Below are 27795 nucleotides of genomic sequence, written 5' to 3' on the forward strand. Positions count from 1 at the left end.
GCCCCATCCAACCTGACCTGGAACAGTGCCAGGGATGGGGCAGCCACAGCTTCTCTGGGAAAAGTCTGTGCCAGCGCCTCAGCACCCTCACAGGGAAGAGCTTCTGCCTTATATCTAACCTGAACTTCCCCTGTTTCAGTTTGAATCCATCACCCCTTGTCCTATCACTTCAGTCCCTGATGAAGAGTCCCTCTCCAGCATCTTTGTAGCCCCCTCCAGATACTGGAAGCTGCTCTGAGGTCTGACAAATGAAGGCACAGAGAACAGCATAAAACATACATGCTTCAAACTGTTAAACACAACTACCCAGCTCCCCTGCTGGCAGTTGCCTCATTGTCTTGCTAGTGGGTTTGGAAATCTCCTGAGGATATGGAAAAGGCTCTTTCCCAGAAGCAATCTGCTGTTGTGAAGCCAAGGGGCTGCGAAGCACCTACCGTGCATATGGGCCATCTGCCAGTGAGGGACATTCACCTTCTTATTATTCCTCAAGGCCAGTGGGAACGTGACGGCGTCACCGGCTGCAAACACTCCGGGAATGTTGGTTTGCATCATCTGCAGGAGGAAGCAGAAGTGGGCATCAGTGAGGTCTGCGCCCTCCGTGAACAGACACGGGGAACTGCTCTGGAGCTGCATGGGCCCCAGGAACACCAGGCAGCCTCTGCTCAATCCTGGGAGCCCTGGTGGGATTTGATTCAGCATTCTTCACTTTCCAAGCAGACCACAGAGGCAGAGATCTGCCAGTGGGTTACCCAGTAAAGAGAGACATGGCTTGGTGTCCTGGAGCCCCTCTTACAAGGCTGGGGTCTGTCAGTGTTTGAAATAGAGCTTGGCTTATTGCATGTATGAGCAGCAAGCCCCAGCCTCCCTGACACGCTCTTCCTTCATTGCACACGCCATCCATCAGCACCAACATCACTCGTATTGGAGTCACCAGTGGTGGTGAGAAAAGAAAAGGCCCTCTGGGATCCTTGAAATGACTTTCCCCCTCAAAATACTCACACCATCCCAGGGCAGCTCAGAGCCGGACCCAAGCCACAGCACCCAGGGCTGCAGGGGAGGTCAAGCATTATGCATCTTGGATGAAACCCCCTTGCAGCAAGTTTGGAGCCGCAAGGAAGCTCATCTTGGAGGAGACCACTCAGCTCCTCCTGGTCTGCCCTGGCAGGGGCTGCCCCCGAGGCTCACCTTGTTGACCACGATGAAGCCTTTGGAGTCGATGTTGATGCCACTCTGCTTGAGGAAGCCCGTTGCTGGGACTGCGCCTGTGGGAGAAGGGAAGAGCTGCTAGCACAGAAGCCGGGCACCCCCACATCCCTGGGGTGACCCCAAGGCCACAGATCTGCCCCCTGCCTGGACAACCTGTCTATCCCATGGCAGAGGGGCCCTACAGAGCCCCACCACTCCCCACTACATCATCTGCCGCACTCCCAAGGTCCCTATCGCTCTCCAAGCCACCAGAGCACCACTGGAGTCTGCCCACCACCTTTTCCAAGGTGCCTCCCCCACAATCTGCACCTTTTCAGCAGTTCTCATTTCCCTTTTTTTGATCTTCGTTTTTTTTTCCCCTCTGGCCCTTCACAATTCAGATGAGTCAATAAAGTGACAGAAGCAGAATTAAACTAATCCTGTGATTTTTCCAGCCTGCAACACTGTGAGAAGCTACAGAGCGAGAAAGGCATTTTTCTCGCCCCAAGTGGAAAGGAGAAAAATCCCCACCTGTAGCAGTGTAGTAATGAAAAATTACTACACTGGAAAAAACAGGAAAATCCCATCAGTTTGGGGAGGCTTTCAAAGAAACCATTTGAGGGGATGAGGTTGGTGGGAATGTGTGTGGGTAGATTGGGGTTTTTTTCCAGAAAAACCAAAACCATTCCTATTTTCCCGATACATTTTCAGCTGCCCTTTGGGGTGGAGGCTCTAGAAAGGCCTTTTCCAGCTTTGCTGCACACACTGAAGCCGAGCAGGGCTGCCATATCACCACTACCCCCCCAGCTCCCCTGTCCTGGGACCCATTGCTGCCACGTCTCCTCCACCAAGCAGAGCCCCATGGGCTCCGCACCCGCAGGCACAGCCCCTTACCAATGCCAACAACACACACATCGGCGCGCAGCACCTTCCCGCTCTTCAGCACCACCTCCTTCAGCTGCGTGAGACACAGGGGGACAGCACGGTTATTTTAGGGACAAAAAAACCCAAACCTGTACCAGGAACAAACCAAACTGACAGCTCACTCCTCTCCTGACCTGCAGTGTGACCATAACCCCTTCCAATGGCAGCAGGAGGGTGGGAGCAATGGCACCACCTCACGAGCCACACTGGAGCACGATGCTCATGGGGGACAACTCCCAGGAATATGAATTTCAGGGGATAGGAAAGGTCAGAAACTCAGCAGTGAAGAGAGCAGTGCCCTGGGGGAAGGCTGTGGTGGTGACCCCGGGGAGCCCCTGCCCACACCATACCTTGCCCTCCTGCTCCCGCAGCTCCGACACCTCTGTCTGCATGTAGAACTTCACCCTGTTGCTCTCGAACATCTGGGAGGAGGACATGGGACAAAGCAGGGGACATCAGGACCCCAAACCACCACTGCTCCCAGTGTCCCTGTGCCCCCTGCATGGCCCCAACCACTCTCTGGGCTCTCCTCAACCTGCGTTGCAAATGGGGGTCAGCACCAGCTCCATCCCCAACATGTGTCCAGAAGAAGGTGCTCTACAGCACACATGGATCATGAGAGGGAAGACACAGCCTATTCTTCCTGTCTAGTCATTCTGCCATCACAGCTTAACCAATAAACATCAAATAATGATTAATTAGCACACCAAGTGAAACAAGCAGAACCCACTGTCACCAAAACCACCCTCCGGTGGGAAAGCAAGGTCACCTTCATGACAGCGCGGCCAACCCTCTCCCCAAAGAACTTCTTGAAGGGGACTTCCTCTAGCTCCACCACGGACACCGAGTGGGCCCTCTCCGTGAGGTAGGCGGCCACCTCCATCCCTGGGGAACAGAAGCAGGTCCAAGTGGCGATGGGGACAGCAGCAGAGGAGCAGCCTTGCTCCATCCCAGCTGGGGAGGTTGGAGCTGCCCTACAGGGAGATCTGGGATTCCAACCATCCGACTAGTTTGGGTTGAAGGGACATCAAAGCTCCTCCAGCTCCAACCCCCTGCCACAGGCAGGGGCACCTTCTACTAGAGCAGGTTGCTCCAAGCCCCATCCAACCTGGCCTTGAACACTGCCAGGAATGGGGCAGCCACAGCTTCTCTGGGCACCCTGTGCCAGCACCTCAGCAGCCTCACAGGGAAGAACTTCTGCCTTATACACAACCTAAATCTCCTCTCTTTACATTTGAACCCATTCCCTCTTGTCCCATCACTACAGCCCCTGATGCAGAGTCCCCCTCCAGCACCCTTGTAGCCCCCTTCAGACACTGGAAGCTGCTCTGAGGTCTCCACGCAGCCTCTCTTCTCCTCCTGGAGCTGGAGGTTGGACTACCCTAAGGTCCAGTGTGGGCGAGGGGTTACCTCTAACCAAGCAGTGACAAACTGGGTGAGGGCCTGGGACTGTCTGCAGGAAGATGTGGACAGTGAGACACAGACACTGAGGAATGAGCGCTCACCCAGGAAGGATGCTCCCACAATAACCACGTTCTTGCTCGTGGCCAGCTTCACCACACGGTTGGCATCTTCAGGCGTCCGGATGTTGAAAACATTTTCCACCTCCTTGCCTTTGCAGCTGAGAGCTTTGGGCCTGAAAAACACACATCGAGGGCAATACAGGTGCTTCTCCTGACCCCATGTTGGCAGCTGGGACTGCGGACCCTCTTTGCAGGACTCCAGCAGCATCTCAGATCTTCCCTTTTTTCGCCTTTCTCTGGGCTGGAGACATAACATGGAAAAACCCAAATGCTGGTGGTCTATGGGCAGAGCTCCCCTGACCCAATCCATGGACCAGGGAGCCCTCAAGGCTGGGGTGAGCTCACTCCTGGGCAGTACAGCACAGCGCAGGAAGGGCATGGCTTTGCAAGCAATGAGGGTGGTAAAACACTGGCCCAGGTTGTCCAGAGAGGTGATGGTTGCCCCATCGCTGGGGACATTCCAGGCCAGGCTGGATGTGGTTCTGAGCAACCTGATCTAGGTGAAGGTGTCCCTGCCCATTGCAGGGGGTTGGACTAGATAAGCTTTGAAGGTTCCTTCAAAGGAACCTTCTGTGATTCTAAGCTTGCGCGTAACTGCTGGCACGCTGTAAAATTTTCAGAAGCTTAATGGGAAACAGAAATGTGTCTGGTCCAGCAGATGCTCTGGAGCCAGATACTGAACGTTTCATAAGCCTCTGCAGATGCAGGTTCCACTATCTGTTCATAGGAGCATGCTGCTAATGCTGTAGCAGTTTATTCGTGTCCTCCCCCATGCACTCAGTGGAGCCTGTGTATTTTTAAATATCTGGCCCCTGCATCCTCAACTCACATCTGTAAATGGGACAGACAATCCTAAATAATTCAGGTACCTGAAACATTTACCCAGTGTACCTGGAGCTTGTGCTCCAGGATTTTGACATTACTGCTGAAGGCTTAATCCTCTTGAACCCAATTAGGCAACTGGTGCAGACCCCAGCACCAGCCCTTAGCATTTAGTGGGGCTGTTGCTGTTACTGGTGGCACAGAGGGTGACAACAGGAGCCCCTGTTCTGGCTGTTCTACAGCATCCCTTTACCAGATTAAATTCTGCAGAGGCTGCACTTCTCCTACTTCATTTTGTGCCGTGGTGCTGGGAGCACAAGGAAAGGGAGACAGGACACCTCATTTTCATCTTAAAGTGCCAATTTTGACAAATCCCCTGTAGAGAACAAGTCAACCCACTACTTCCATGGTGGTGCTATTGGGTGACACAAAAGTGACACAAAGGTTTTTCAGCTTTGGCCGAGCAGACAAACCCAGCACAGCTTTATAGAGATAGAGATATATATTATATCAATCATATAGATATATCATAGAATCATAGAATAGTTTGGGCTGAACAGAACCTTCAAAGGTCATCTAGTCCAACCCCCCTGCATAGATAGGTACAGAGATAGATATGATAGAGATATAGATTATATAGATGTATAGATAAAGATGATACAGATATATCTAGATAGAAATATAGATAGAGACATATACAGACATATCCAATAGTTATTCCTTGCTTTTCCTGCAAGCAGTCTTTGCAAACAAATTCAACCTCCACATTTGACCCCTCATCCCCAGGCACAAGCTCCTCACATTTTCAGATATAACAGTTTCTCTTGCTCTTTAAAATGTTTGTTCATAGCTTACGTGTTTCCAGTTGCTATCAGCAGCTTGTTGTATTCCATCTTAAACCCATCCTTGAACACGGCTATCTTGTTCTTGACATCCACAGCTGCAACCTGAAATCATTCCTAAAGTGTGTTAAGGGATGAAATCCCAGCCATTCACTCAGCTCTCAGCCCAACCAACCTATCTGTTAGTTCTAGTCCCCTGAGTTATTGTCCACAGTTCAGCTAACCCAGACCTCAAATATTCCTGGTTGCCTTTCCACAGATCCTTGAAGATCTCACAGTATAAATAAAATACTGGGGAGAAATGTTCAAGCCATCACTGCATGGCCTGCAGGCTGGTTATCCTCATTAGAGGCCACTTGGTCACCCCAGATCCATGTGAGGAAGTTTCCAAATGGCAGGTAAGGAATGAGGGTCACCGCAGAGTTTGCACAGGGTGTCCTTCCTGCCGCAGGAGGAACTGCATTAACTGTAGTTTGGAACAATCACAGGCAACCTGTGTTCTGTGCTGGGGGAGACCCAACATTTCTGCAGCACATTCAGTGAGCTAAGAACAGAGCCAGCTGCCACATCTCCTAAACACAGCCCTTGTGTGCCAGCACCTGCAGAAGGTGGCCTGCAGGTACACACAGCACTCCCCTTACCTGCATTTCAGTCAGGACTTCGATGTCATAGCTGCGGAAGAACTCCTTGGGGCGCAGGGCGATCTGCTCCGGGTGGGAATCCATCGACTGCAAAAGAGCCATTCTTCTGTCAACCGCTGTGGTTGAACAAGAGAGAAGGGTTCAACAGGCAAGGGGAGAAATGCCTGTTATGGACCCAAGTCACCAGTAGCCTGAAGTCAGTCCTTACGGCATGGGCTAAAAGAGTTGCTCTACAGAGGCTGGAATCAAAGCCTGGTCAAGTAAAAGTCATCACAAGATGCCAGACTGGACCCCAGTTCCTTCTTCCTGCTCGGCACCGGGGTGGCACTGACTGGCCAAGGCAGGACCACAGCAAGCACTTCTGAGTGCAAAGCAGCTCCCACTGCAGCTCCTCATAGCTCACAGGGACACAAGAAAACCCCCATTATTTGTAAAACCACCAGCTGGAACACAACAAGGTCCTCGTCCCTGGAGCAGCTCAGTCAGGGGCTGGGATGAGTCCTGCAGGAGACCCCCTCGCTGTAACTCCAGCTGACGCTGTGCTCAGCAGAGACCCGTACTTTGGGACCTGAGGCACATGCAGGGTCATACAGATTTTACTGCAAATTCTTCCAACACCCAACATTTACAGAGAGGAACATCTGACCTATGGCTCGGGAGCATGTGCAGGGAGGCCAGTGCCAAGCAGTGCACAACCACCATGGGTTTGCTGCTCCTCAGTGCTCCAGAGATAGTAATGGGGATGCTGCAGCACACCAGGGAGCAGGTCATGGTCCAAAGGGGACAAAGAGGAGCAGTCTGGTGGGACTTGGGGACAGATTGGTGTCAGGCATTCAGTAAGGCAGAGGAAGGACAACGCTGTATTTTCCAGGAGGCAAGAAGTCTGCTGTTTACAGCTTTACATGCTTCTCCTCCAATCACTTTTTCCAAGGTTAGTCCCGCTCACTATAGGATTAAGAAAAATCCCCTTTTTTTTCTAGCCTGTTCCTGAGAATTCTGCCTTCTCTTCCATGGGCTTTGTGCACCTTCCAAAATGCAGCCAGATGTGTTGAGTGAGAGTTTAACAGACCACGCAGAACACCTCTGCTGTGTGAGATGTTCCTACTATGTAACAGAGAGTGGAAAAGGCAGCCTAAGACTCCCATGGTGGGGATGGATGTGGGGAGAGCTGCCTGGCTGGGACAGGGACTGTGAGCTTCTCTGAGCTCCCCAGCGCAACCTCTGTGACTCTTGGATGCAGGTTTCAGGCAGCTGCTCCTCACCCCAAGCAGGTCTTGTGCAAGCACAGAAATGGCTCGAATGTTCTCAAAAAGTCACGTGTATAATTGCCTTTCTTTGAAAATCACTTTGCCTTGGGTCTGGAAGCAGCGTCAGATGAGCAACCCTGCCAGAAAGGGGAACACATACACCGCCCGTTCTGAGGTTATCTCCAGTCTTCAAGACCAAATGCTCCTGTCCAATCTGAGCTGCTCTCTGGTATCATGTAAAGCTTAGGAATCAGTAATAAAAAACACAATTAGACGACCATCTTGTGTCTACAATTGGAATGCAAAATGGGATGTGTGCTAGAAAAAGTGATCTTTGCACTGCAATCACGTTATCCAGTTGTGATGATGACTGATAATCCCAATAATCATGGCATGGAGCACCAATGGGCAGGAAGAATCATGCAGTCATTAAAGACCTGGTAGACAATACATTTTTCTTTCACATGTTCCATTTCATTGCCCTAAAGATTTTGATCCAGAAACATGCAAAAAGATCCATCCAGGTGCAAGCTGCCCAAGTCAGCTATAGCTAGGCCTATGAAGAATCACAGACTCATAGAATGCTTTGGATTGAAGGGACCTTAAAGCTCATCCAGCTCTAACCCCCTGCCATGGGCAGGGACACCTTCCACTAGAGCAGGTTGCTCCAAGCCCCTATGTCCAACCTGGCCTTGAACACTGCCAGGGACGGGGCAGCCACAGCTTCTCTGGGCACCCTGTGCCAGCGCCTCACTGCCTTCACAGGGAAGAACGCCCTTGTTCCTGTGCTGGAGCACTCTTAGTTCAGAGCTTCAACAATTCCTCTGTTATGTTTCATATTTCAGTCACCAACAGAAAAGAAAATTCAAGGGAAAACCAGAGCTGGGATGAATAAGGAAGAAGAAACGTGCTGCTGCAGTATGTGGGGAAAGGTCCTAGAGCAGGTTTTAAAACAGGGAAGGAATGTGACATTCCTGAAGTGTTACAAACCTTACTGAGCTTTGGTCTGTCATAGGGCAGGTGTCTGTCCATCGTGCACATCACAATCCTGTCTGAGAAACCCTCCTGGCGCAAGGTCTCTGCACAGAGCAGTCCAGCTGCCCCTAAGGGAGAAGAAAGACTGGTGGCAGCAGCGCATTGGGCATCTGAAGGTCTGAACCCTTTGCTCCTAAACCCCACCAGCCCTGCCACACACCAGCACAGCGCAGCTGACCTCAGGGACCTGCAGTGTCACACCCTGGCTCTCAGTCAACCAACAGCAGGGGCACAAGGACGGGAACATCGTTCCCCAGCAGCAAGGGAAGAGCCAGCCAGGGTGCTTTCCCTCTGCTCAGGCTGCGAGCTGCAACCTAGATGGCTGGAGCAGAAGGTCGCAGTGTGCTCCCCATGTCCACATGGATCTGGTGACCTGGGGGCTGCAATTAAGTAAGAACAGCCCCCGTCCCAGGAGCAGCTATCCCCTCCCAGCCCCAGGTCCAACACTGGGCAGCTTGTGCACTCCTCCCATCCTCCATTTCACCATGACATGGTCCAGCTTAGTGTCCAACCCATTCCAGAAACAGGCAAACTCAGTAGATGGGATTCACTCCATCAAACTCTATTCACTCCGGCTTTCTACAAAAACTGCATTAGACAAATGGAGCTGGGACAAGAGATAAGAAAAGACAGGTTGGCAGGTTCGCTATTTCATGCAGGGATTTGATATTTTCTGGGAAGATGGAAGAATTTATCTTCAGAGAAGCATCTTGGGGTGAGAGCTTTGGAGCTGCAGGCAGCTGCAGTGGGCTGAGACAGAGATGTGCAGGCTCCAAGAGGAAAAGGTGTATCCACATCACAGGATTACCTGAGAGGACTTTACACTTATTTCCCTGATCAGGAAATCAGGGGTTACTGATGTACCTGGGGAGGGTGTAGAGGGAAGAGGGTTCAGGGCACCCACTACAAAGGACTGTGACAGGGAACTACAAAGCTCCACAGAGCAGGAGGGGACACACACGGTGGTCCCAGCATGTGCCACATGATACCTGCACCGATGATCAGCACGTTGGTACTGCTCAGGTTATAGTTGCTTAAGGAGATGCACTTTGCCATCATCTTTGTCCTCCTCTGTGTCTGAAGAGCCTATGCCACCAACAGCAGGAAGAAAAGTCATTATCTTTTCGCAGCTTTAACCTGGGCAGCCACATTATTGTCATAAAGCAGCTTGGATCAAAAGGAAACTGCACCTTTGTACCCAGTGAGGACTCCAAACCCGAGCCCATCCAAATACCCTTCCACCACCCTGTGTTATCACCCCTTTACAAGGTGTAAAAGAAAAATGAATCCATTGTCTTCTGTAAATTGATCCAGGTACACAGAGCTGGGGGCCTGGAGGGGTGGGACAGAAGCAGCAGCCCAGGTGTGTCCTTATGCACCTCTGCATAATGTGGCTTGATTCTGGGGTGCCAGTGGCCCCTTACCTGCTTGCTTGCTCGGATGTACACCTTCTCCTTCTCGATCTTCACCTGAGGGTGACAGAACAGCAGTGGTTTGCAGGGCAGTGAGTGCCTCTGGCATGAGGAGGGTGATTGCTCCCTCTGTGCAACAGCTCATAAGCAGTGCAGTGGTCCCACCAGGTCTCCTGTGAGAGCAGCTCAGGCCATGGCAGGGTTCACCCCAGCTCGAGGCTGTGGGATGTTTCTTGTCTCGTATCAACTGTGCACTGACGGTCAGTCTGAAACCCGATTTCTATCCCAGGCTTATGGTTGCTCAGTCCCACCCCGCTCCTGCTCAAAAGACCTCCCAGACTGTGCACCTCCACCTCCAGGTTCCCAGGAGGTGCCCGATGCCCATGGGTGGAAGCAAAGGGAGCACCTCTGCTATGAGGAAAGGCTGAGTTTGGGTAGTTCAGCCTAGAGAATGCTCCAGGGAGACCTTATTGTGGTCTTTCAATACTTAAAGGGGGCTTATAGAAAAGATGGGGACAGACTTTTTAATAAGGCCTGCAGCGATGGGACAAGGGTTGATGGGTTTAAACTAAAAGATCTAGATTGAACATAAGGAAGAAATGTTTTACTGTGAGGGTAGTTACACACTGGCACAGGGTGCCCAGAGAAGCTGTGGCTGCCCCATCCCTGGCAGTGTTCAAGGCCAGGTTGGACACAGGGGCTTGGAGCAACCTGCTCTAGTGGAAGGTGCCCCTGCCCGTTGCAGGGGGTTGGGGCTGGAGGAGCTTTAAGGTCTCTTCCAACACAAACTATGTTGTGATTTTGTGATTTCCTCTGCTGCTGCGAGAACGAAGGTCTCACCTGGAACCTGGGTAAGCTGTCCAAGCCAGGGAAGTCCTCTATGTCACCTGTGCTGATGTTGAAGCAAGCTCCATGCCAGGGACAGCGGACTCTTCCTCTGGACAAAACCCCTGCAGGGAACATGGCAATGCAGAGTTGGTGCTGCCCTGTAGGTGCCTCCTGTCCCTGCCTGCAGCCCACTGAGATGGAGCTGCTGTGACATGGCCCGGCCAGGGGTGGCAGAGGCAGGAATCCCTCCGGCTGTCCTGGTGGTGGGGGACTCCTTGCTTTCAACTGAAGCAGAGCTGACCTGACAGCTGAAGGTTGGTGCCCAGGGCCTCCTGCAGTGGCAGGAGCTGTCATCCTCAAAGTTCACACTCTGTGAGCATGTCTCCATGACACTCCTTTACCCAGAGGTGTGACCTTTCTTACAGGACACATGGCAGCTATTGTGGACCTGGATGGTCAACAGCATCTTGGCAACTAGATGTGGAGTTACCTTCCCTCACACGTGGGACTGGGATAGAGGCTGAACAGTTACCACCGGGGATCCTGTGTAAGCGATCCCAGCTGGAATGCCCTCACTGACAGTGCCCTTCCAGCACCTCCGAGTGCAGCTCCAGAGCTGTCTGCTCTGCCTGGAACATAACCTTACTCTGCAGCAGGGCCTGAGGCTGCAGTCTCCAGGCTCTTGTAGTCACCTCCACAAGCCCAGGAACACCCAGAGTAAGCAGCGCCTCAAGCAGAGCATCACTTGTTTAGAGCAGACATGTTTCAGAACAGATCCTGACACTGCACGGAGCCTCGCCACTGCCAGGCAAGCACAGGGCATGCCCGAAGCCATGAGCTCACTCCTCACAAGTGCTTGCTCAGAGGCTGCTACCTTGGACTTTGGCTTTCGCTGCCTGAAAGCGCTGGTTCACAGCCCTGGGGCAGAGCGAACAGCTACAGTCTGGCCATGCTGGACTGGTCCTGTGCTCGCACCTTCCATTGCCACAGCAGTGCCACATCTCATCACCCACCTCATGGTGGGATGCAGGAGCATTACTTCTGCAGCAAACCCTGTATTTCCCAGTGAGATCGCTGTGTGAGCAGCCTGCCAGTGTCAGGACTCTGACTGCAGGTCTCTGAAAGGCAGACAGGCTCCTCTGCCTGAGGGGCTAAGAGCATCCCCTCCTGCACCCAGCACCGCAGCCCGACAGCAGTGCCCAGAGGGCGCTCAGCAGGATGCTCTGCTGCCTGCCCAAGGATCCCACCTCCAGCAAAGTGCCCCCACCCCTAGTTTGGGTGATACACATCCCCAGCACACAGCCCGGGACTCTGGGCAGGGACTGGCCTGGAGCCTGTGCTGAGAACATGCCAGGAGACATATTTTAAATGCCAACATGGGAAACCACTTCAACACCCCACCATCCCACACCACCACCCCACCATCCCACAACAACATCCCGCCACCCCACAACATCCCACCAGCAACATTTTTTTTTGCTACTGAAAGGATCCCATCAGCCCAAAGAGCTCCCTCCTTCCCCCCCAGTCAGGATGTGATTTACAGGAGCTGTGGATTTGTGGGGGTTTTTTTGTGAAAAAACATAAGGGGATGGTTTTTTCCCCTTTAAGACATTTTTTAAACTCCTCAGTGGCTGGAACTGGTGAAGAGAATGTGAAAAGCCCCATAAAACCAGGCTTTGTGTGGGGTCAGGGAGCTGCAGCTCTTTCATACCATCCAGAGAGGCTCAGCTTCAGCTGAAGCATGAACAGAAGCTGAATTTAATGGTGCCCATGCTAGCTTTTAACTCAAAGTCACCCAAGGAAGCCCCAGCCCTGTGACAGGCAGTTGCAAGCAGGGCTCACCAGCAAACCAGACCTGGGGCAAAGGGCTCCCGGGAGGTTTGTGCACCCCCAGCTCCCTGCACATGCTTTCCCCCAGTGAGAACACACCAAGGTGATGCTGAGTGAGGGCACGGCACTGCCCTGTGCCCAGCAGCGCAGCCAGATGGACACTGGGCTGGCTCCTGCCAACATTCTGATGCTCTCAGTCTCTGAGGACGTGATGCAGACTGACCTTTGACCAGTGGAGCCCCATAGTGGGGACACTTGTGTCCCACGGCATGGAACTCGCCGTTCTCCTTGATGAGCAGAGCCTTCCCGCAGCCCAGGTCCACTTCCCGCATCCTGGGGAGGAGGAGCATGGAAACACATGGCAGAGCATCCGCCACCCCTTCAGCCTGCACCAGCCCTGTCCCACCAGGCTCCCCCTCTCCTTCAACTTGCTCAGCATCAGCTCGAGGTGACCTACAGGTCTGGGTCAGCCCTGTCACTGAGCCAGCTTTGGAGGTGGCTCTACTCCTCCCAGCCAGCGTGGGCACATCCAAGCTGGGCCATTGAGGGGCAGCGTCTTCATCAATCAAGAAGCAGTGGCCCAAAGCAGTGGCCCAAGCAGTGGCCCAAAGCACCACCCCAGTTGCTCAGAAAGTGACTGGAGGTCTCCACCCAAGTGCTGGGGGTCAAAACAAAGCTTTCCAGCACATAGTGGGAGCAAGAAACCAAACTGGTTTCACTGTGACACTCCCCTCCTGGCCCCAGTGGCTTGGCAGCTGCTGCAGGCTGGTGTTCACTCGCTCAAAGCAAACACAACATTTCTCAGGTTTGAAATCCAGGATGGACAGTTCTGACCCTTTGTGTATTCCGGCCGTTGGGTCATGCTCTGGGCCTGGCTACATCTCAGGTCACCAAGGTGGGTCACCTCTTCCTCAGGACACCAGGCACCTCCGTGTACCCTCCTCGCTACCTCCTGCCACTGTTTCTGTAGAGGAAATCTCTGTATCATGAAGGGGCTTTGCCTCCCTGCTGCTGCTGGCAGAGCCTTCCAGCTAACCATGGAGGAAAGCCGAGTGACCAGGAGTGAGTCCTCAATCTGCAGGGAGCTAGAACACAGAGCTGCTGTTCCCTGGAAACTTCCCCTCTTCCAGCCAGAAAGCCTGTCCCCACATGGTGCTGATCTGGAAATCCTGGTTGTACCTGTTGCATGAACTGGACCATCTCTACAGCAAGCCTAGCATGTTGCATTTGATGTACTGAATACACCACTGTGCACACAGCAAATCCCATGTGCTCAAGAAAGCTACTGGCCACATGTGAGCCCTGAACACTGTTCAGGTACTATAGGTCTCAGGGTCTCAGAAGAATGGGACTCACTTTGCATGCTCATTCCTATTTGGGTAACACCTCAACTCTATCCTGTCACTTGCACCCAGGCTAGAGAGATACTTGTCCTGCTCTCTACTTCACAGCCATGGAGATGATACCAGGGCTCAATCCACCAGCACCCCTGTACAACCTGCAAACCCATTCTGGGCAAGTCTTTGTGCAGGTGCCTGCTCCACCTTCATCAACTGTCCCACTGAACTAACAGCAAACGCTCATGTCCTTGCCATCCCAGGTGAGAACAGCAGCAAAGCTCACCAGGAGCAGAGCTCCTGCCCTTGGGAGCTGTTTTGTCCCAGTAAATTGGCAGCCCCACTCTGGAGCAATGCAGCATTGCTCCTTCCCTGTGCAGGACACTTGGCACTTGGAGGTCCCTTGGTCAGCACAAGGGGAATAGAGCAGTACAAGTCCTGCTGCATTCCTCAGCTGTGCAGTACTTCAGATAAACCCTGTGGTTAAATGACAACCATGACTCTAGGAAGATAGATAAGATAAGTGAAAGAGTTTACAACTTACCCAAGGAACTGTGTGATCTGAGAGAGTTGAAAAGAAGACCTGGTGTCTTCAAGGCAGCACACAGCCACCTGCAAGGCTCCTGATCCCACACTCACTGCAGAGGATGATTTGTGCTGCGCTGCTCCCTGCTGAGCTATTTACACAGTTGGGAATTTGCCCTGTTGCCCCATTCCGCTCCACACCTGGGAAGCATCAGCTAAAACTCATCTCTGGTCTGCAAAGAACCTTTACTCAGAGGGAGCACTGGGGCTTCTTTCTGTCTGTAGCTCATTGATGTCCCCCAGTGAGCCTGCTGGGAGGCTGCCTGGGTACAGCAGCATCAGAGTTTATCTTCCAGTATCTTTTATGGTTATGGTGAGACCATCTTGGTACCAGAAAGACTCCAGCAGCACAAGGTAGAGGTGCCCAAACCCTTGTGCAAGTGCCTCACGCTGCTGCTGTGCCTGTGCACCCCCCTGCCCAGCATGCCCCTTGACAGAAGGGATTGAGAAGGTTGAGAAGGTTTTCCAGGATGGAAAATCCCTCCAGAGTCAGAAGGGGCTCCTTTGGTCTGGCTCATTGCTTACAAAAGCCATGGGACCTTCTTGCAGCACCTCTGTTTTCAGCTAGACTCAGCCTGCTGGGAAAAAAGCTGTTGTCACCTTTAACTGCCCAGTGGTGCAAGCCCATACGGCACTTGGTGGCGTGTTTCAGTACCTGAGTGCACACACAGCTGAAGTTTCCAGACTGACGGCAGTTTTAGCTGCAGAATGCCCTGCCACAACCACTTGCAGCCAGGTATGCTCTCATAGGCTGCAGCCAGGTATGCTCTCACAGGCTGCAGCCAGCTCCCTCCTCACCTTCCCTGTGACCAGCAGAGCTCTTTGAATCACTGAATCATAGAACAGTTTGGGTTGGAAAGGATCTTAAGATCAGCCTGTTGAGAAATTCTGCTATAGAACATCCCATCTCTTTAAGACGAGGCCCAGGGCAGATCGTGCAGGGAGCAGCAGACTGTCTGGTTAAAGAACAGCTGTCACTTGTCCATGATGTCATTTTTTTAAGATGAAGACAAAAAGCTTATTTTACCAAGTCAAGTTATCATCTCTAGAACCTCTGAAGAACAAGACACGGGGTTCAGTTTGGGGTAGAAGGTCTCTCAAGTTCTACCTGTAAAAATTGTAGGCACTTACTGTCCATTCTCCAAGTCCTTTACATGGCACACGGATGCTTCCACCATGTCCTTTGGGTTGTGGTAGGGGTTGCTGGCAATGGGATGCTCCTCGAGATGATAATGCCGGGCAGTCCCGTTGACTTTGTAGATCAGGGGGCTGGCTTTCCCATTGGGCGACATCTCCTCCTTGCTTCTCTCCTTCTCAGGTATCACAACTTCAATTTTTACTTCAACTGCAGGAGCAAACAGAAACCTTTATTTAAATGAAGCCAGAGGTTTTGCTGCCATCCTGCCTCTCCCTCCTTCCCTGGGCTTCAAAAGGGACTAACACACACCAGAACATTTCCTTGTTGGCTTGCTTGGGAAGACAAAACATTTAGTATCAAACTCAGCTTGATTACCCAAGCTCATTATTCCACTGTTCTTTCTCCATCAGGCACCTTTGCATGCATAAAGTACATATTCTTGCAAGCAAACATTAGTCATCAGTGCAAAACAAGCCCTCAGTCACAGTTCCTGTCCTGTTTAGTGGAAAACAGCTTCAGGCAGCTAGATGTGAGGCATGCCAAGGCCTCTGGGGCTCAGATTTCAGAAAACCCTTGAATTGTTGGTAGGTTACATTAACTGAACAAGAAAGGCAGCACCACGCGGTGGGTAAAGATGGATCGGTACATGGAGACCAATTAATAAGGAACTAGAAATACCCAAAATGATTTCTGCATGGGGTTTCCAGTGTGGAGTGAACCTTCAGCATCAAGTGAGAAAATCCATTCGTGAGGCACTGGCACAGAGTGCCCAGAGAAGCTGTGGCTGCCCCATTCCTGGCAGTGTTCAAGGCCAGGTTGGACACAGGGGCTTGGAGCAACCTGCTCTAGTGGAAGGTGTCCCTGCCCATGGCGGGGGGTTGGGACTGGAGGAGCTGTAAGGTCCCTTCAACCCAAACCAGGCTGGGATTTGACGATTCCAGGGCAGCCACTTTTCTGGGTACCTGCACGGAGCTGCGCTGCTGCTGTAGAGCTCCAGGAATAAACCTGCTCACAGCAATATTTTACCTTTAATGTTTTTTTAATGCATGTTTGAATGTTTGCAGGAGCTCCTGCAGGTGCCACAGTGCAACACAGGCTCACATTGCCTGTTGGTTCAGCGTGGATACACAGAAAATAGCTTTACTGGATCTGTTCATTGAACCCCCTGGTGGATCCCACCCCTGGTGGGTCTGGCACTTTGACCAACCTTCCCCTTGACCTTTTCTTCCATCATCCTCTCAAGGGACTCGAAACAAGCAGTATGGGGCAACAGGGGAAGCTGGGAAGACCCAGCACCCTTCTCTTGCTGCAGGGCTTGCTCTTCTGAGGCATGTTGTTCCCTCCCTTTGCCTTTCCTTAACCTGGTTATGTCATGAGCTTTAGTTTTTATCTTCTGCACAGCTTTTCCTGTTCATGACATTTATAAGATGAGGAAAGCTCAGCAACCTCCCTTTTGCTTGAGATGCTTCTTCAGCCTCCGGCACTTACGCCCTGGCTCTCTATAGAACTCCCCGGGGTTTATTATGACTATTAATGGCTTTAGTTCTATGAACTCCCTGGGAGCTAAAGTGATGGGTTTGACTTTATAATGTAAGAGCTCATCACTGGCTTCCTCTGGTGCTCCTGTGTCCAGCCCACCACAGGCACGGGGGTGGGAGTGTGTGTGCTCCCCTCTGGGGAGCTCGGATGAACATCTGCATGCGTTCACCTGGGGGGCTGAGGAGAGCCCCTGGGCTCCCCCACCCCTGCGTGGGGATGGGAGGACTGGCAGCACCTCCCTGTCTGGCAGGGAGACACGAAGGGGCAGCCCCAGCTGTGCCGTGCCAGGGGCTGCCTTCCTCCATCACTGCCCATGGCAGCACGCAGGGTGGCTGGTGGGGCTGAGGGGTCCCACTGGCTAATGGTGCCCCCTCTGATGGTCAGGGGCAGCTCCTCCTTGCCCCTGGATCCCTTGGTCCCCTGGTCCACAAGTCAGGGATGCTTTTATTGTCAAACCTGTCCAGTGGTGTACACAAAAGTAAAAAAGCAATCCTTGCTTTTCACAGAATCCCAGAGTGGTTTGGGCTGGAAGGGATCTTAAAGTTCATGCAGTTCCAACCCCCTGCCACGGGCAGGGACACCTTCCACTAGAGCAGGTTGCTGGGCTTAAACCATGACATCTTCTCACAGCCAACACAGAGCAAACCCACCACCATGGGACAGGTCTGCGGGCTTGCTGTCCCTGCCAGAGCCGAGCTCTCCAGGCACCCCCCAGGCTTGACCACGCTGCCTCTGAACTGCAAACCTCGATGACAACTACTTCAGGTGGTCTCGAAGAGACTCCAAACCATTTCTATTAACAATACCAGAGCTATCAACAAAGCCATTATGTCAGACATGCCCAGCTCTTCCCTCCTCCTCCAGATGCCCTGTTCAGCACATGCCACACTCCCAAAAAACAGGAGGTAGGACTTGCCAGCCAAACCTGGGGGCACCTCAGAGCAAAGAATCACATCCAGCAGCGGGCAGCATCCCCGTGAAGGGGACAAGTTCCCTGCTCAGAGCCAAAGCCTCCTCTGCGCGATGACAAAGCACCCTGCAGACACGCCGGGCTGTGCCAGAGCTGCCCCCATCATGAGCTGAGCCCAGCAGAGTGCAAAGGAAACACCCACCACCTCACAGGTTTTGGAATCTGCTCTCCCATGCCTGGAGAGAGCCAGAAACACTGGTGCAGTGACAGTGCTGCTGCAGCTCACACCGGGCAGCCCCTGCTCCACCATGGGTCCCTTCCTTCTCATCCTGACCTGGCTGCCTCTCCTGGAGTGGGTGCTGGGATCCCACGCAGGCTGCCAGCTGGCAGCTACCACGGATGCACCACGCTCCCGCAGGGAAAAGCAGTGCAAAAATGATGCAGAGACTGAGACCTGGGCCTGCAGCCGAGGATCTGGCCGCACAGGGCTCTGCAGCACCGGAGATAACAGAAGATGACGTCACTGCTTGAATATAATAAATACTTGAATATAATGAATATAATTAAACACTTCAGTATCAGGACGGGCTCAGGCACTGCAGCAGCACTTCAGGGCTGGTCTCCAGTACAGCCAGCACAGCTATTGACTGCTGCAGGACTCCACTCCCCAAAGCTCTGGTACTTGTGATCTCCTCATCAAAAGATCTTCCTGGCACACAGCAATGTGCGTGCAGTGCCAAGGTTATCTCGAGGTACACTGAGGATGCTCAGGGAGGGGACTGAGGGTCTCTCTCAGATATCAGAAGATGGAACAGACAAGGACCTCCTGTACATCTTTCAAAAGCCTCTAAATAAATTCTAATGACTTCAGGCTGCACCTGAAATAGTTCCTTCATGTCACGACAGCGCAGATGGAGAAAAGAGCTCTGCTCTGTCCCTGCATGGTTTGCTTCTCCTGCGTACAGGGAGTAGGTGGATCTTCAGAAACTGGGAAGCCCACCGCTCCACTCTGGTGGTGCAGGGCTTGGCCAGGAACGGAAGTGACAAACAGCCCTGAAACCCTGTGAAACCTCTTTGCCAGAACAATCAGCATCTGCAAATGCATGTTTACCTCACTGGTTGCATAACCACCGCGATGAGGCTCCGCAGGCAGCAGTGTGCTACGCAGGGCTGGGGAAAGGCTTGTCAAAAGCCTTTGAAGACTGCTAATCAAAAGCAGAGCTGCAGAGAAAGCGCTCCATTACAGGGTGGCATTTTCAGTCATCCAGCCCTGCTATGCAAATACAGCTCCCTGTGAAAATCTGCCCTTCAGGAAATGTGCCTGCAGAGCACTCTTATCCCTCCACCGGCCCAAGACTAAACACAACTTTGCTGATGGTACACGAAATAAAGTCGAACTGCCAGCAGAGTTTATTGCAAGTTTAGTCAACAAAGGCATTTATTCCCGGATGCATTTTCACTCCTTAAACATTTTGAGGAAGGCTATAACCAGTGTGGGTTTTCACAAAAGAAAACTTAGAGCTCACAGTGTCTGATGCTATGTTACCTTGGCACTGCAGTGACCCACAGAGTAATCACAGTACAGGTCAAGGGCAGAAAACCTCCTTTATTTTCTCCTTGTGCCTTGCAAAGCAAAGGCTGAGGACCCACGCGGTGGTTGCTCGGTGGGTCACACACACAGCGTGTATCATCCCTCTGACCTTTGGAGTCCTTCATCCTGAAATCCTCACTGCCTGAGGCAATGAAGACGAATTGCCAATAAAAGGTCCCCCAAAAGACATCTTCCCACCCACAAAGCCCCATGTGGATGCTGAGTGATTCCCCTCATACTTGGGCATGAGCAGGTAACAAGGACAAGGTTGTCCTTCAGTTCCATCTTAGGTGGCCAAAACAAGCTGCAGGATGAGACCTCTCCTCATAGGGAGCTTTGGTAACACTGACTGCGTCAGCATCGGTTCCCGGGGGACCAGCACTGGGGTGATGCGGGTGCTGCTGGGTATGATGGGCTTGCCCTGTCCAACCTGTCCTCAAACACTGCCAGGGATGGGGCAGCCACAGCTTCTCTGGGCACCCTGTGCCAGCGCCTCAGCACCCTCACAGGGAAGAACTTCTGCCTAAGAGCTCATCTCAATCTCTGTTCTTTCCCTCAAAAATATCCAGGAAAGGGTTTTGACCAAACTGTGTCACAGCATCACTCGTAAAGGAGAGTGTGAGGGCACCACACTCAGTGCATGGGAAATCCAGAGAGCGGAGCAGCCCCAGGATCTGGCATGGCTGGTGGGACTGAGAAAGCACCAAGAAATCAAGCCGTAGGTGGTCCTGCTCCTTCCCTGGTCATTTCCTTCCAGCAGGGACAAAACTAAGGGCTGGCCAATGAGTGGCAAAGCTGGGGCAGCAAGGAAGGTGCCGGAGCCACGTATGAGGACCATAAGGGGACGCACAAACCCATCCTGCGGCATAAGGGGGTAGAAGCAGTGAGGGTGGTGGTGGCATGAGGAGATGGGACAGGGAAGTCCTGGCAGGAGGTGTTTGGATGGATTGGAGGGTGCAACCCCCCCACAGCCCCCCCCAGCACCTTCATAGCCCCAGCACAGCTCCCTGCGGGGAGCAAGAGTGCAGAGGAATGTGGGGGGATTAAGAGGCTGGTTAATCCTCCCTGCGGGAGCGGAGAATTAACATTCCCCTGGGCAGCGGCTGCTGCTGATCTACTTCTCCCCACGGGATGGAGAGCAGTCACCTGGTTTGGGTTTGGAGAAGCATCCTCCCATGGCGCCGGGCGGGATGGGGACAGCGGGCAGGTCAGCACGGCCGCGGGCACATCCTCAACTGATACACCACTGCTCACACCGGCCTGGGCTCGACGTCGGTCACAACCTGCACTGGGCAGAAAAGCTCCATGAGCACTGGCACCAGCAGGGAATGCAAGTGCTCCAGGGAGCTGAACATGAGCCAGTGCCTGCACCAAGCCACAGGTGATGGAGCATAGGGGCAAGTCACACCAAGCCCCAGGCACCCTAGTGACACGAGTGATGGGGGGAGATGTGACACTGGGGTTGCTGGGCTGGAGTCGCAGTGAATTCAGTTGTGAAGTTCAAAACTTCAATCATCCTTTCAAAGTTTAAAGTTACAAAACCCCTCGGATCCTTCACATTCAGACTTTAATCACTTTCCAAAGCCCTGCCTTTGGGAATTAATCTCTAAGCACTCAGGTCACAGCCCAAATACAATGGTTAAACCATAAATACATCTCTAGTCAGGTTTGTTTCTTTCATTAGTAGGTGATGGAAAAAGAAATCTACTCTATTGCCCAGTCCTGTAAGTTCCCCCTTTCCAGTAATGCTCATTCCTGCAGAAAACTCATTCACTTTGAAACAATTCTTTGGGAAAGGGGTTTCAGTATGAGGCCATTTTGCACCAAAACACAAGTTTTTGTGTTATTAAGACAAGATTTTTTGATGTTTAAGTGGGATAGGCAAAGAGTCCACTTCAAGTTGTATGTATCTCATTTACTGATGCTGCTCTCAGGTAATCACAGACTAATCATAGAATCATAGAATGGTTTGGGTAGGAAGGGACCTTCAAAGTTCATCTAGTCCAACCCCCAAAGACTAAGAATTAGGACAAACCTTTTCAGTTATACTCCTTGACTGAAAACAGCAAAGGTTCACACAACACAACTGGCAAGAAAATAGAACATTTAATTCATTTTGCCCATTCACACCTGTGCTTGCACTGATTTGCTCTGGGCTTGCCATGTATCTCCCACAAAGCTTTCTAATCTGGGCAGGAAGTTAAAAACGTTTCCAAAGCATATTTTAATACAGGCGAAGAGTGTGTTCAAGATCTTTCCCATGAGAAGAAAACACTGCAGTGGCAGGAGGCAGCACCAAGCACTGCAATTTCTCTCCTTTACTTAAGCATCACCTCAAAATATCCAGGCATATCCCTCTGTTTTCAGCTATATCCTTCTAAAACACACACACTCCTTCCCACAGACCTTCAAACTCCACTTCTGCCATGCATGGTGTGAGCTCCACCAAGTCCTTGGTGCATTGCAGGAGCACCTTCAAAGCCTGACACACGCTGAGTAAGTAATCCAGGCTATAGAGGAACGAGAGATGGGTGCCCTGTGTGCAGTGCGAAGCAGACACTGAGGAGTACCAGGACAAAACCAGGACAAACCAGTTCATTTGCAAAAGGGGGAACATGAAATAGAGCAGGGAAGAGCCAAGACCTCTTCTCACAAGAGCAGCAGTACCCAAGGAAAGCAGCACACCAATATTTATGCAAATGCAAGAAAATACCATGTAAGAAGGTGCATAAACACAGAGGAAGTTTTGGGAGCACCAGGGAAAAACTGAGCAGAGAAGTCACATGCAGTAAGTGCTGTACCAAACTGGCAGGAAGAAAGGAAAAATGGCTTTGTACCGGAGAAAGAGTCTCAAGCCATTGATGTATCAGTGAGACAGGACTATAAATTAGTGTAAAACATATAATAAAATGGCATGCAAAGGTTGGCAAAAAGGGAGGCAGGAGGTGGGTGCCAAAGGGGAGCCAGTGACGAGCTGGGGGGGGGAGATCCAGAACGTCCCCAGCATCAATCCAGAAGGGAAAGTAAAACTGCACTTAAGTGAGTTCACACCAAAGTAAGATGCTGCTGTGAGCAGAATGTGAGCTATGCACAGGAGAGCAAAGAGAAAGCTGAAATGAAGATACTGTCACCTGCACAGAATCTACACTGAAGTCTGCCATAGCTAGTTCCCACAACCAAACCCCTGCTGAACCAGAGCAGCCACTTGCTGCGGGTTTCCTGCAGCAGAACGTGGACACTGAGCCAACAGGACAGGGTTGCCCAGTTGCCCACGCAGCACTGGAGCAAGCCCTTGGGATGCTGCACAGGCGGGGGAGCACAGTAGGGGCATCCAACCATCCACCCCAATCTGCCAGACGGGATGGATAACACAAGGATGATTCCCAAATGTGCCTCGCCATAGGATGCCTCTATCTTCTACAAACCCCCCCAGAGATACTGATGCGGTCTAATGGCCGTGGGACTGGTTTCCAGCTGGTTTAGCTGGTTTTAGAGGGACTCTGGGGGGATGTCAGAGCTCCTGTCCCTAAGTATCAGCCATTCGTCTGAGATGCCTTTGCTTTGTTTCACCTTAAAGACAGCAATCTGAAGCCATCCCCTCAGGCTCCCTCCACAACTCCTGATTTCCCCACTGATGTTCTCCCTAGGCCCTTTGGAGACATAAACTGTGCTCAGGCTGACTAAGCCACCCCCAACCTCCTAGAGCACGTCAGAGCAGAGCACGGTGCGTCTCTGGGGGTCCCTCCTCCATTCCTGGAGTTAACCAGGCAAAAGCAAAATGTAGGTTCTTGTAGGATTTCAGCTCATGCTAAGAGAGAAGGAGCCGTTGGGCTGCCCACAGCCTCAGTCCCAGCTAGCGCACAGAGATGCTTCAGAAAGTCACCCGAGACCCATGTGGTTTCAAGAAGGCACCAGCCTGCCCTGCCAGACCAACACATGAGACACAACAGGACCGTGTCACTGCTAGCAGCATCCAGAGGCACCGATCCTGAGCTGGATCCTGCAGGAGTCATGGCCAAAATCTCTTCTCTGTTAGGGAAGGGAAATAAGCTCATCTACAACACGATGTAACTGAGCCCAGGATCATCTGTAGAGCCTTGCTAGCTCTTAAAGGGTAATGCACTGACTTATACAAGGTCAGGCAGCTGATGTCCATGCCTCAGTAAACCAGCTCATAATCTGTTTCCCGACCAAAACAATGCTTTGTGCTTCACAGCTGCACAGGAACACCTTCAGCATCTGCTCCAAGATGGCAACAAGGAGGCAGGTATCAAAAATATGAGGTTATTGTTGTGGTGCTGAGGAACATACTCTAAAAACTCCCTCATGAATGGGGAATCAGCCCTGCAACAGGCTGGCTGCAAAAGAGGACTCCAGCATCACCCACAGAGAGCACTGCCCAAGAGCACAGAACCAGAGAAACCACCCTGCTCCCAGAGAGAAGAAACATGGAAAACAATCCAACAGGAAAAAGGTAGAAAACAACCCAGTGCTACTAACCCCAAGCACTTCCACTGCACAGCAGTAAAGCTCCAACACTGCAACAAGTTTTTACTGCAGGTAAAAATACATCTGCTGTGACTCCAGAATCCCTTCCAAGTGCTAATGTGGTAAGTTTGTAAGTACATTGTACTTTGCAGATAGAATTCTTCCCCTCAGCATCAGTTTGTGTCTATTAAACACTGTCACTCCATCACCTGGGCACCGAGGTTCACCACATCCAGCTACAACATCTCACAGTCAGCATCTGTTTTGCTGCTGTGGCTATTCCTGGTTCCCTGCTGGAAGCCTCACACCCGTCCAAACGCTGGGCCGTGCCCAGGCACACGGGCACCTCCCAGTGTGCAACCCAAGCTTGCTCCAGCTGGGGATGTCAGCCGGAGACCGCTCCATGGGGAGCACGGAGCACTGCTCGGGGAGTGAACAGCCATGATCCCCCTGCTGCGGAAGGGGGCCCCGATGCACACGGACATTGGCTGTGGCCTCTCCTGGCTCCTCCAGATCCCCTCACTGAGATCCTGGCTGCACCCTCCCCTTTTCACAGGCATGATCCTGACCCGAGCTGCCCCTTGCCTGGTCCTGGCCAGGCCAGCCCTTGGTGCCACCAAAGGGAGAAGCAGGGAGGGCTGCTTCCCATCCTCTTCCCACTTGCCCAGCACAAGTTCCCTGTTGTTTGTGTTGGACAAAAGGGAGGGTTTGCCTCCCTCTGCAGTGCTGAGCACGGGACCCGGCCAGGCTCCCGGGGGCCATTTCTGGCCAGCAATGTCCCGCTGCTCCTGCAGGACCAGGGCCCCTGCTGTGTCTGTGATGTCTCCACCTTCCTTCCCTGCGGCAGCTTTGTTTTTCTAGTTTTCAGTGATTTGCAGTGCAGGTCACCTCAGGCAGTGTCCCACAGCTCCATATTCAACAGGAGTTGCTGGTTTATAACTGCCCCTGCATACAATAAAATTATCTCTTTATCGTATCTCAGTTCTGTTGTCTGCAAACATGCCTACTTCTGCCTCCAGAACTTTGACCTTCAGAAGCATTATCAGTTACTGCAGATAATTTTTGGACTCACAGCGATGTTACCACCATTTGCAGAACTCAGCACTTCCCTCTCAGGACATCCTTCGTGGATGTCTCTGAAGGGTTCGTATCACAACATGTGTCTCATTTCTTTCCTGCTCAGTGTAAGGACACCTAATATGGGTCTCACCAACACCCTTGTGCTCTGCACACTTGAATCTCACCAGCTGCCACAATCTACCCAGGTCTGAGAGAAGGCCCTGGGGCCGGGAGAAGGAAATCAATGCAGGTATGTGTAGTCAGGGATAGCATCCCAAGGGACACCTGGAGTTTTAGGAAGGCTTCTATTGTCTATCAATAATGGTCTTTTCCTACCATACTTACTGCTCAGGTGAGAGATTCTCTCCGGTTGTCACACATGGCTTGTTTTCCACCTGAACTCTATTCTGGATAGAACTGATCTTCAAAGACAAGAAAGCAAAACTATCCAGGTTGGATGGGGCTTGGAGCAACCTGCTCTAGTGGAAGGTATCTCTGCCCGTGGCAGGGGGCTGGAACTGGAGGAGCTTTAAGGTCCCTTCCAACGCAAACCACTCTATGATTCTATGATTCTATCCTATCTGCAAGCCTGGACACACGCTGCCCCGTGCTCCTGGGTTCCTCCCCTACCAGCATGCAATGCCATGCACGCAAGGGAACAGAGGCAGCTCCACATCTCCTGGAAGACTTGCTTGTCTGCAAACAGCTTTGCCTGCTCTGCAGAGCGAGGACTGTGCCTTTTCCAGTCAGTGATACCCAGCTCCGCAGGCTGCACCCCCAAAGCAGGAGCACAGGAGGAGGGGATGGCTGGAGGCTCAGAGCATCTGGTGGCACTCTCTGTAGTTGCAGGGCACAGCTCGCTCTGGCTCTGGTCGCCGCTGTGTCAAAAAACAACCCCTGACCCCAGACCGTCCCTCTCTACTGCAGCGCTGCCTCCTCCCTGCTGCTTCTCATACGTCCAAATATTGTCTTTAACACAAGGCCCGGCAGGGCGTGGGGAGCAGCCCCAGCAGCAGACCTGCTTCAGACACACCCTGCACGCAGCAAAGCGGAGAGCCCAGCACACAGCACAGCCCTTGCCTTGGGCAGCCCAGGCGCTGCGCCTTGGGTATAGGGCACCACTGCTGCTCACCATGTCCTGAGCTTCACCGCAACCCAGAGCCCCCATTTCCCACCCAGCTCCTCACTCCATGCAATGGCACAGAGCAGCACACCCCGTCTCCCAGCCCCACCATTGCCCTGTGTGGCTCCATGTCAGCCAGGTTTGGACCCACCCTGACCCACCACACACCAGGCTTACACTCCCAGTGTCCTCCTAAAACAAGGGCTGCCCATTTCTCTTCCTGTTCTGGGGAGCTGCTCTAGTTGGACTCACACTGTGACTGCCAGAGCTCTGCAGTGGGTGACCACCACCCTCCCAGGGCCTCCATTGCCCCTGTCCCTGACAAGCACACCCAGACCATCCTCCTCCGCCACCTCCTCAAGGTCAGCTCCTGTTTCACTCTTGCTCCCTCTATGCACACGTTCATGCCCCACTTCTCCACCTCTGCTCGCTGTGGCACCTCCAGCCATCAGTGATGCTGCTTACTTCTACCTCCTCAGCAATTCTCAGCAGCTTCTACTGCTCTGTGGGCAGAGGCCACTAACAAAACTATCTAAGGTGGATCCCAATAGCGCAGCTCTGCTGGCCAGCACACCCGCCTTTGGGCACACTGAACAGCTACTCCGTAGCTCTCTGTGCTGCTGGGCACACAGAGGCACCTTCCTGCTGCCTCCACCGTCCTGCAGAGAGCAACTCCACCAACAACCATGGCTGCTGCTGGCACAAAGTCCTGCTGACCCCCCAAGCTGCCCACAGACTCCCTCTGCCCATGCAGGGGTTCATCCTCCACAAGCTCTGACACCCAGGGCACAGCCAAGCTGCCACAGCCCACGACCATGAGGAGAAACTCTCCAGTTCAGCATCAGGAGCAAGGACTGGCTCAGCAGACTCAAACTGCCTCATCTCTGGGACAAGCTGGGCTCTGGTGCCAAGGAAAGCAGAGCCTTTGGATGTGGGACTCTCAGCACAAGCCAGGCACGGTCAGAGAATTGGGTGTCTCAGGGCTCTTCCTCGTGCCCACGGAGCATGCTGTGTGCTCTGTGTTATCCAGGCAGTGCGCAGCAGCCCTGCTCTGACCCCAGGGAGGTGCACAGGGTTTGCCTGCCACAACTAAAGCTGGAAAAAGTCGGTGGGAAGACAATCAAGTCACACAAGAGCATGACAGGGGACGATGGGTTTAGGGCAGGGAGAACTTGTATTGTAAAATCATTTGGGGGTGAAAAGAGATGCATCTCCATCTGAAGCTGTCAATTCTTTTCAGGAATTGCACCACAACACCCCAGCCTGGCACCTGCACAGACACAGGGAAACACCCTCGTTAGTGTGACTGCCTCTGGCCCCTCCACCTCGAGGATTTTGCACCCAGGACAGAGTCACACTGCTCGCAGGGACATGCTGTGTGCTGCTGCCCATACCCTGCCGGTGCAGCACATGAGCCAAAATCAAGGGGGCTGGTAACCTGGAACGCCCGTCTCCCTTCTCCTCTCCTCGGCACCCCAACCTCCCCTTGACCTCTGCAGCTCTTCACCCCCTTTCTTTCCCCTGTGCAGCTCTCCGGCCAGTTCCCCCTCCCTCTGCCCAAGCCTCCTACTGCCAGTCTCCTGCCATTTCCATACCGGTCCTAACCCTGCTCCAGGGGTCCCTCAGCTGCTGACTCCCAGCACCATAAGAGCCCCCCCGGTCTCCTCCTTCCGCTCATGCTCCCCCACCACCGTGCCACCCCAGAACCCCCAGTCCCCTCCTGCCCCTCAGCA

At 52.7% G+C, this 27795-nt stretch overlaps 1 protein-coding gene across 4 annotated transcripts in view; it reads right to left on the reverse strand.

Moving 5' to 3' along the window:
• Positions 1-27795, reverse strand: part of AIFM3 (apoptosis inducing factor mitochondria associated 3) — a 35079-nt gene that overhangs the window by 5899 nt on the left and 1385 nt on the right. For 3 of the 4 annotated variants that reach the window (XR_003993797.1, XM_030501864.1, XM_030501862.1), the window contains exons 2-16: positions 20539-20675; positions 15346-15559; positions 12516-12625; positions 10472-10581; positions 9644-9688; positions 9209-9305; positions 8175-8287; positions 5938-6024; positions 5310-5401; positions 3615-3745; positions 2879-2994; positions 2460-2531; positions 2080-2143; positions 1186-1262; positions 435-552 (exon numbers count right to left, since the gene is read on the reverse strand). Coding sequence is in view for 3 of the 4 variants with exons in the window: in XM_030501864.1 (XP_030357724.1) it covers positions 435-552; positions 1186-1262; positions 2080-2143; positions 2460-2531; positions 2879-2994; positions 3615-3745; positions 5310-5401; positions 5938-6024; positions 8175-8287; positions 9209-9305; positions 9644-9688; positions 10472-10581; positions 12516-12625; positions 15346-15559; positions 20539-20569 (1477 nt within the window). In the remaining variant the exon portion in view is untranslated. Of the gene's footprint in view, positions 1-434; positions 553-1185; positions 1263-2079; positions 2144-2459; positions 2532-2878; positions 2995-3614; positions 3746-5309; positions 5402-5937; positions 6025-8174; positions 8288-9208; positions 9306-9643; positions 9689-10471; positions 10582-12515; positions 12626-15345; positions 15560-20538; positions 20676-27795 lie in introns of those variants that run through there. The other variant, XM_030501865.1, reaches the window with a different exon arrangement.

The sequence above is a fragment of the Strigops habroptila genome, chromosome 11 (genome assembly GCF_004027225.2).
Source record: "Strigops habroptila isolate Jane chromosome 11, bStrHab1.2.pri, whole genome shotgun sequence".
Taxonomy (NCBI): domain Eukaryota; kingdom Metazoa; phylum Chordata; class Aves; order Psittaciformes; family Psittacidae; genus Strigops; species Strigops habroptila.